Below are 10328 nucleotides of genomic sequence, written 5' to 3' on the forward strand. Positions count from 1 at the left end.
GGCGTGGCCCAGAATTACTAAGTTAATTTGAGGTGAAACATTGTTTTATTTTAATCATCTGTCATATAAGTTTTATGGTAGGACATATTCAAAGGATGGCAGTTCACAGGTTTAGGTGTTTTCCTGAATTATTTTTTGTGTGAGTGTGGGACACTTGTGCCATGGGACACACTTGAAAGTCAGAGGATGTCTTTGAAGATGTTCATGCCATCCTCTGAGCTTGCCAGGCTTGCAGAGTGTGCTTACCCACTGAGCTGTTTACTGCCTCTGGGGTTTCCCTTGTTGAGCAGCAGCTCATTTGATTTCTCCTGTTACCCACCTGTCAGTGGTTCAGAATCTGTGAGTGTGATGGGTCAGATAGAACCATGGGCCTTCTGGAATAGCTAATATGAATTTTTGCATCACTGCTTCTTTAAGTTCTCGAGAATGCTCAAAGGCCAGAGAATTTGCTAAAAATCCATGGTGGTCAAAGATGATTGTCTTTCAGGGACTACTTGGTCTACTTGACGTTACCAAAGTAAACTTTCTTGAAACAATGTGTTAGGGCTTCTGCCCTAATAATGTTGACTCTGCCTGCCTCTATTACAGACATTTGCCACCATGCTTTGCTTAAAGTACTTGTATTGAAAGCATGAGTTGAGTGTAAATCCCACATTAAAGTCAGGTATTGGAGTGTTCTCAGAATCCCAGCACTGGGGAGACAGAGTGTTTTGAGTTCTCTGGTTGGTTCTCCCTCCTCCAGCTTAATAAGACTCAGATCCCAATGAAACCTTGTCTCAAAAACCAAACTGGATGGCTCCTGAGGAAAAACATTTAAGGTTGGCATCTGGGCCTACATCTTATTGTCTGTCAGAAGACTGTGGTCCCTACCTCGGGCTGCTGTTTTGCCGTTGGTCTCCTATCCCTTTGTCTCCATTACAGTGTCTGGTAGAAATTCTGGCAAGTGCTTGCCTAGTTTATGGCAAAACTGAGTAAGCACACCAACTGGGTGTTTAGCACGCATGACCAAGAAACATGCTTATGTGATCACGTCAGGGCTGTAAAAGGTTAATTTAACTACAGAAGCTAGGAGCTGGGACTGAAAACAGTCAGGTTTTTGCCAGACTTGGTGGTGTACTCCTTTAATCCCAGCATTAGGGAGGCGGAGGCAGGTGGATCTCTTGAGTTCTAGGCCAGCTTGATCTACAAAGCAAGTCCATGACAGCCAGGGCTACAAGAGAAAACCCTGTCTTGGAGAAAAAAAAAAAGTCAGGTTTTTCCACTCAGCCCTATCTCTTGGGACAAGTTACTTCACTAAACTTTGGTTTCTTTGTGTGAAGCACAGTAGTTGAGATGCACTTAGAATGCTTAGCACTCTAGAAAACAGAACCAAGACGGCCCTTTCCAGATCATCTCCTAGGAGCCCTTAAATACGTGACACCTAAATGTTTTGCCTAGTAGTTTCCAATAAAATATGGATTCTACAACCTGGAAAAGGTAAGCCTAGAGAATAAAAATACTACCAAAGAATGATTAGCTCCTGATGGTTTGACACCTGTCTTAGAACAGGCATGCATAGCATTTGACACTCAAAAGTACCTATGCCTGCAGTGCTCAGTCCTTTTTGCAGTTACTGGGTGACTGCTTGTGGGCATTTTGCAATACTACTTATCAAAAGTCTGCCTTTAAATGTTAATCAGAACTCATTATTTGTTCATAGAAACATTTAAAATCTTAGTTTTCTATGTATGGGTGTTTTGCCTGTGTGATGTCTACCATGTGTAGGCTGTGCCCTCAAGGAGGCTGAAAGATGTTACTGGCTCTCCTGGGACTGGTTACAGGTGGTCATGAGCTGCTGTGTGGGTGCTAGGAATCACACCTGGGCCCTGTGGACAAACATCAGGGCTTAGTGTATGAGCCATTTTGTAATCTTGAAAATTTTTATTCAAAAGGGTGAGCCATAATGCTTTGGATGCTCTCATCTGTGGATCCCTTAAGTACATTTACCTGCTTGCTAACATAAAACCTGCATCAGTATGCAACAGGCTTTGCTGACTTCTAATGTGACATTTGCATTGATTTCTCTAATCCTCCGAATTACAGTGGTCAAGTGCTGTGGTCTCAAAACAAAGGCTGTATTTGCCAGGCTGGGTTGTAGTGCTTCCAGCCTTACTGTGTATGAAGCAAGAACGGTATTAGGAATGTTCAAACAGAAGCGTGTGTCTAGAGGTTCATAAGAACCTGCCCTCCTAGGAGCAAATCCTGTACTTGCTGGTTTATTGCCAGTGACTTTACAGAACACACTGCTGTGGATGAGAATGAATTGTACCTTTATCTGGACCTCCCTTTTTTCCCTAGTGGGAGGGCGTGGCAAAATTAATGCGACACAAAATCTCTAGAGCCTAGTTTTCACCACATTCAAACTTTGTAAGAACTTTAAGGATACAGGATATAAATTAAGCCATAGTGAGTTTGAATAAAATGCCTTGTTTGCCTTTGGCAAGCCCTCTCATTAGCTGAAAGTCAGGACAGTTTAAAGTGTTGATGGGATAAATGCCACAGGGGACCATTGGCTAGGGGTTTTATCTTTTGCTCTATAAAGGTCATTATATACTTTAATATTGACCTCCAAAGTTACTGGGATTTACAGCATACAAAATATTAACAGTTGAGGTAGAAAATCAAAGGCACTTTTCAAGTGTTGGGATTAAAGGTGTGTGTAACAGTTGGCCTTCAATATTTTGTAAGCCTGGTCATAACAACTAAATCTGAATTATGTGAAAATCAAAATAAAGGAACAAAAAGTATTTTTAAGGAACTAGCTAAATAACACTTAGAAGTATTTCAGCTTCTATTATAGTTTTAATGTAGCTGGTTGTGGTGGCAGAGACAAGTGAATGGACCTGAGTTAAAAGCCAGCCTGGTCTGCATGAGCTCCAAGATAGCGACTTGCCAGTGAAATCCCTAAGACTCTGTTATATGTACAGTGCTAGAGCACCTGGGCCAGTTGTGCCTGGAGGAGTCCGGCCTCCCAAAGGTAAGAACTGCCTGTCTCTGACTGCATGGACATTCTCAAGCAAGGCCTAACCCAGCAGAGCAGCCTCAGTATCAAATTTCTTTACTAAGTAAGTAATGAACATAATCCTAATGATTATATCCTAATGTTGTGTATCTGTTTATAATAATAACTCTCAATACTGTAGTAATTTTGAAATTCTCAAATTTTTGAACAAAATATACCAAGACATTGATTTAGTTTATGCCAAGCCATATTCACAAATTATAGCTCTGTGGCTTTTTATTACAAAACATACGAAGACTGATGAACTTAAAAGTCATCACTTTTACTTTATTTTTTAGCTTGTCCTTCTAGTAAGTCTTTAGCTTCATTGATTTTGGCTGCTATATAAGGAGATCCTCCTATAAAAGAAAGGGGGGGGGTGGGGAGACACAATTTAGAGCACAGATTGTAAGTCTGTCCTAGGACCCCAGGGCTTAACAGAAATAAGTATCTTCATTTTCTAAAAAGCAACTATGATACTATAACCAAGGCAGAATAAAATATTTGACCAGTGGGGAAGGTGTTTCCACACAAGTTTTACCATTTTTAAGAAATCTTAAAATATGAACTAGGATCTAGCCCTTCCCAAACATGCTTCTGAAACTCAGCCTACTCATGTGAACACAATCCACTGTTTTCCCCACAGGCTTCTGAGCTTATGTTGGAAAGACTTACCTGCTTTACATCCTTTTCTGGTTCAGTTTTTCTCAATATTAGCTGACCCATTCTAATGTCATCAAGATTCATTGATTTACAAACCTGATGGAGCAGTGTGGTCCTAACCTAAGCCCATCAAAGAGAGATGAAGAGGATACTGGTGGAATTTGTGTATGGGCTCTACCACCCTGAACAGAATACCCTGAGTAATACAAGCTAAATTCCGTACACTGTGAAGTCATATATTAAACATTTCTCCTTTCTAAATCTGTCAGTATCTTTTTTTCCTACAAGCAGAAAGACTTGTGTGCAAGTCAAATCTCTTGCTTTTACCATTTAAGGATACTTTGAAGTGTATCAAGAGCAAATACAGCTCATAGATTTCTAAAATGGTAATCTGTTCCAAGTGTCCACAATAAATGGAGGCCCCTTAGAGCTTTCTTTAATAAAACATAGACTTGGTTATTTATCAGTCTAAGGACAAATTAGCAAAACTCAAAAATAGACCACAACAAAACTCAAAACACAGGCAAGAGTTGGGGTACATACACCCCAGCAGTTAGGGCTGAGGCAGGCTGGGCATGACGTTTAGGCCAACCTTAGCTACATAGCAAGATACTCCTAAAAACAAAACAACCAAAATATCTACTAGGGCTTGTGACCTTCATTATTGGTAAACATTTTACCATAAACACAGACCCTAGAAGTGGTGTGAATGTTTATTATTACATCACAGTAGTCCTTAAAACTGCTGCATCAGCTCCATGAGTGCTGGAGCATGCTAAGTGTGAATCACACTGGGAGAATTCTTACATGTACATTAGTCACAATGCCAAGAATTAGATATCCCATTAGTAGCAATTAGTCCAACACATTCAAGAGACAAGTGCTCACTTACCCTTGTCCGGGTGGTTTAAGAGCATTATCCGTCGATGAGCATCCCTGATCTTTACTTTATTGGCAGTAGGACTAAATTGAAAAGGAAAGCATACTTGTTAGTTTACTTAAAATCACATGAGCTATGCAGAAGGGCCAAATTAATCACTGAGGAAGTAGGAAAGTAGCAAAACAGTAGGAAAAGCTGTTAATAAGCTTCACTCCATGAAAAAAAATGCATTTTCTAAATCAGAACCAAAAGTGCTTACAAAATAAAAGCTGTGTAGTTGAGAAGGCAACCGAGAAGAACATTTCAGTACAAACCAGGCAGCAGTCCCAATCTTAAATAGGAGAGTGCTTCGGCAGGAGTGTTAGGCTTGAAGATGTTCGTGGATGGTGTATCAAGCTCCAGTGACCAACAGTGTTAATGCCTTCTTGCAACACGATCCCCAGTAACTACCTTATTCTCAATTGCAATTTTCAAATACTAATAAGAATTACCTTACCCTACATCTCATAACAATGAGAAGAAATCTTACCTTACACCTAGTATCAATGCTGCCTCCCGTTTTGTCATTTTGGTTTCAAATCCACCTCTATAGTACCCACCACTGAAGGCCTGGAAGGGAAATTGAGTTGGAAGGAAAGAGTAATGACATAACTGGGATGTTGGTAAACAGTAAAGAAAAACAGTACATTCCAGAAAACTACAAGTGTATTTCCCAAGGTATTTCAGCTTGATGAATGGTAACCAACTATTTTAACAGTCATTAAACATCCATTTTTATTCCAGCCAAACTGGAACTGTCTTGAGGATATAAGACAGGAACAAAGACAGGAGTGAAGGGAGCCATTCTCATCCATGTTCCAGATAAGACCTTGGTCCTAATAAAACAACAGTTACCAAGAGAACACCTGGTCATCTTTTATGTATGTGGTTCAAGGCAGCCACTAAAATAAGACTTCATGATAGCGTGGGGGAAATTATGCCGCCAAGACCTTAAACTTAGCTGAGACCATGCACACTAAAGCCTTATGCTGCTGCCCAGACTGTCTATAATGTGGCCTCAATGTCCTGGGTAGCACCAGCTGTGTGTGCTACATGCAAAGTTCAGATTCCTTCTTAACCACAAAGTGGGTATAATGTTTCAATGCAGTTATAACTACTGCATTGCTATCTATGTGACAGAGCAGATGTGTAGTAAAGTTACCTGTTAGCTACTTTGTGTAGTACTAAAGCTGTGAAGGTCACCCACCCTCAATTCTCACAAGTGAAAACCAATTCCTAGTGTGGCACCACTGCAAGGTTTGCAACTCCCCACTGAACTTCATGGACCTGTGGAATTCAGGCTACAGGGCAGCTCTGGGCTTCAGATAGAGGCAATATACCTAGCAAAGAAGTTAAGTCTTACAGATTTTGGTAGGCTCTGAAAAACTTGTTTTACTTGAGGCTCCACATGCTTCATGGCTTGTAAAACATAACGGCCTGAAACCAAAAGTAACAGTAAGCAAATTAGTCCATAACCAGTCTACTCCTCCTCCCCCCAAACCATAAACAAACCTGCAAATCCTGCTGCAGCGATGGTCAGTCCGACTGCTACCACTGTACTGGCCTAGTAAGAGGAAAAAGTTAAATCGTGACTTCCCTAATTGCCACCTAGTCTGTATCCAAACTCATTACAATCGTTTCAGTGAAAGGTGGGTTCTTTCCCCTTTTTTGAGGACTAGGCATGGAACCTAGGGTGTCACACATGCCAGGTAGGCACTATATACTGGTAGAATTACGTCTCCAGCCTTGGTGAAAGTCCCACTTTATTCTGAGGTTGAGTCTTGCCAAACTGTCCAAGCTGGTCATGAATTGTGAGCCTTCTGTCTTAGCTTCTTAAGGAGCTGGAACTACAGAGTGCAGCACCGGACCTGTATTTAATCCCAGCACTTGGGAGACATTGACAGGTGAACCTCCGTAAATTCTGGGACAGCCAGGACTACAGAGTGAGACTTACTTCAAAAACAAACAACAAAAACCACTGCCGTTGTTATACACAATTTATTGTCAGGATGTGAGGTCCCCCCTTCCCCCGCTAAGAAGAAAGGGGAAGTCAACCTGCTTATCCACAACAGTAAGAGGGCGACTTTTCAGACGCCGAAAAGAATTATAACCCGCAGCCACTTGAACCTCATTGTAAAAACTGGTGGAAGTAGTATTTCTGCTGGATTAGGAAACAGTGCTTGCAGACTCCCTGAAAGATTACCGTAAGGCATTTCCACCGTAAGGGGTGGTGGTGGTGGTGGTGGGGTGTGTGTGTGTGTGTGTGTGTGTGTGTGTGTTGGGAGGGGGAAGGGGGGGGACAGCTCTGTGTGTGTGTGTGTTGGGAGGGGGAAGGGGGGGGGACAGCTCTGTGTGTGTGTGTGTTGGGGGGGGAAGGGGGGGACAGCTCGACCTCCCAAAACGCGCAAACATTTGCCTGCAGCTTAAGATCCAGGGTGTCAGCTGGAGCCAGCGGGAGGCCGGAGCAAAGGTCTGTCTCCGTGTCCGCCCAGGCCGGCTAGCGCCCTTTCGGAGCCCGTCATCGCTGGCCACTCACCATGACTCCACTCCACGGCCCGGCACCGCGCGCTCATCCCAGCGCGAGCCCACCGCCACAGTGCAAAGTGCAGAACGAAGTGGCCGAGCCAGCACGGCCGCCAATTCCAGCAGTGGCGCGCAATACGGCAGCGGCGCCGTAAAACGCGTCGAATACTGTCGCACAATGTGCTGCAAAAAGGGCCGGTAGCTAGGGTTGACTGAAAGGTCGGATAGGGGTGGGACTTGCCATTCCGTGTACCCTGGGCCCCTGGTTTGGAAGTCTAGTACTCGGCCCTAAAACGGGGTTTTCTGTTAAAACGTATCTCCCTAACTTTGCTTTATATAGGTTATTCCGCCCACCCTGTGAAAATAGTATTTTTCAGATGAGAGTAGTCTCATAATGTTTTCCACTCCATATCTTCTCTCTGTGCTACAAGACTGACCTTCACGGCCTGCAGAGACATCTTTCTTCTGGCTTGTAACGTAATCTATAATCAGACCAGAAACTATATGGAAAATGATTTTTTTTCCTGTCTTAATTTTTCCATCTCCTTTCCTGGTGTCTGCTTTAGGCTACATGGATTTGTTCTCTAAAGAACACAGCTTCTGCTGTTTTCATCGCCCCGCCCCCCCCCCAGGCTCCCCCACCCCCACCCCGTTTTAGCCTGACTTACTGTTTTTCTAATTAAGAGAATTGCTTGTACCTGTATTGCCTAGAGCATGTGGTTGGTTGACCCAAGAACAGCAACGCAGTTGACCAGAATGAAAGGCTAGGAGGTGTCTTTCTGCATTAAAGGCTCTATGTTAAGAGAAAATATAAGTCATATATAATCTCAGGGGAAGTTAGAAAATTAAGGTAGCCCAGGGGTCCCGCTCAAACTAAGGTACCAGCCAAGGACAATACAAGCGGTAAACTTTAAACCCCTACCCAGATCTAGCCAATGGTCAGAACATTCTCCACAGTTGAGTGGAGAGTGGGATATGACTTTCTCAAGTACTCTGGTGCCTCACATTTGACCATGTCCCCTGGAGGGGGAGACCTGGTGGCACTCAGAGGAAGGACAGCAGGTTACCAAGAAGAGACTTGATACCCTATGAGCATATACAGGGGGAGGTAATCCCCCTCAGGAACAGTCATAGGGGAGGGGAATAATGGAAAAGGGGAGGAAGAATGGGAGGATACAAGGGATGGGATAAACATTGAGATGTAACAAGAATAAATTAAATAAATAATTTTTAAAAGTTAAAAGAAAATTAAGGTAGTTTAACTAATCATTCTTTGCAAATGAAATTTCCTGACTCTCCATTCTATTTTATTTTGGCAGTCTTTGGCTGCTGCCTCCCCAGGCTTTTCCCCTTTGTAGCCAGAGGTCCACTGTGTGACTGTACCCTATTTTGCTTATTTTTTCATTTGTTCATGAGTTATTTCTATAATGTAGCTGTTGCGAATGTAATTTCTGTGGGCATGGATACACAAATTAGGTTGTGATGTTTATTTCAGCTCCGTGCATCCTGTGACATAGTTTTACTTGCTGTAATGGTTTGAATCTAAACTGTCTCTCAGAGGCTTATGCTCATGCACGTGTGTGTGTGTGTGTGTGTGTGTGTGTGTGTGTGTGTGTGTGTGTGTGTGTGTGTTGGGTCCTCATGGTAGGAATGTGCTAGAGGTAGAGCATTGGAGAGGTAACTGATCATGAGAGCTCTAAGCAGTCATGGGTCTTGGTTTTGTGGACTGTTGGGAGGTGATGGAGACTTAGCTGAATTGGAGTTATGCAGAGCAGGTCTCCAGTCCCTCCCTTTCTCTCTCTGCTTCTTTGTTAGTGTTCATCTCTGCTATAAGTACCTGTGTTTCCCATCCCAAAGTTCTGGTTCTCCACACATCCAGAAACAGTGCAACCAGATGACTATCGATTGTGAGTCCAAAGCTGTGAACCAGGTTTTTTTTTCCCAGTGTGAGTTAATTCTGTCAGTCACTTTGCTACAACAGAGGAAAGGTGACCAGTACAGTCACTGTTATATTCCAGCAAAGGAAGGTAGTTGGTGGACGAGAGTCTCGATCCATAGCCTTGCCCATATTTGATATTTTCTGTATTTTATTTAATAGTAGCCTGTGGCGCCTGCGCCGCCACGGTACCAAGTCAAGGGTGAGGGACTGCAGATTTAACACACAATAAAACAGAGGGTCCTTCGTGCTAAGAGAGCGGAGGCCTTTATTCAGCATCCAAAAAGCCTTTTTTTTTTAATAGGCAGCAAAGCAGGAAAATGGAAAAAGAAAAAAGAATGCCACTCACAGGTGAAATCCCTCAAGAGGTGATTGCGCACACGAGGGAAAATCCCAAGGAAGGGAGGGGTGCGTTCTCAGAGCAGTAACCCTGGCTAGCTAACCAACATAAGCTCAGACACGGAAGCTGCTAAAAACAGGACATGCAACAGTAAGACAGGCAGGCAGCCCAGTCGGGCCTGGTTGCCACAGTAGCCTTATTAATGAATATGTACTTTTGACTTGAGTTTCTCCTGGTCAGTACTATGTAGCATCATTTTTTAATGTGCTTAATAAATATGTATGTGCCTCTTTGTTTGTTTGTTTTGGTTTTTTTTTTTTTTTTAGACAGGGTTTCTCTGTGTAGCCCTGGCTGTCCTAGACTCACTTTGTAAACCAGGCTGGCCTTGAACTCACAACGATCCACCTGCCTCTATCTCCCGAGTGCTGGGATTAAAGTCATGTGCCACCATGTCCGGCTATGTATGTGCCTCTTTGGGAAAATGACTTTTCAACTATTTTGCCCCTGCCCATTTTGGGTAGGGATTTTTATTTATTGAGAGTCAGGAGTTCTCTATGTATTCTGGGCATCACTTGTCAATGATATGATTTGCTGATATCTCCCCCATCTGTGTGTTGTGTTTTTACCCTGCTGATAGTGTATTTTGAGGCACAGTATTCTAAACACTTTATAAAGCCCAATAGTTCAGCTTTTTGGTTCTTTGTTATTGTTGTTGGCCTGGGCCTTTGAGTCACATCCAAAGCCAAGGTCATTCATGATTTGCCCTAGGTTTTCTTTTTTGCGGGGTCGGTTGTGTTTTTTCAGTTTTGATTCTTTTGTTCCTTTTCTGTTCAACATTAGGCAAGTAGGCTCCATCATTTGCACACATGTGAGTGGTGTCTCAAGCATGGCTTGTGGAGACAGCGCT

General features: G+C 43.0%; 1 protein-coding gene across 1 annotated transcript; it reads right to left on the reverse strand.

Annotated features, from left to right (window-relative positions):
* Window positions 1-3302: 3302 nt before the first annotated feature.
* Window positions 3303-7319, reverse strand: Dnajc19 (DnaJ heat shock protein family (Hsp40) member C19). Its single transcript, XM_051157059.1, has 6 exons — window positions 7159-7319; window positions 6135-6186; window positions 5986-6059; window positions 5113-5192; window positions 4596-4666; window positions 3303-3399 (listed from the first exon to the last, which is right to left on the reverse strand). Exons 1-6 carry the CDS (start codon window positions 7159-7161, stop codon window positions 3329-3331), a joined length of 351 nt encoding a protein of 116 aa, XP_051013016.1. The 5' UTR covers window positions 7162-7319; the 3' UTR covers window positions 3303-3328.
* Between the last annotated feature and the right edge of the window lie 3009 nt (window positions 7320-10328).

This window comes from Acomys russatus, chromosome 15 (genome assembly GCF_903995435.1).
Source record: "Acomys russatus chromosome 15, mAcoRus1.1, whole genome shotgun sequence".
Classification (NCBI taxonomy): Eukaryota; Metazoa; Chordata; class Mammalia; order Rodentia; family Muridae; genus Acomys; species Acomys russatus.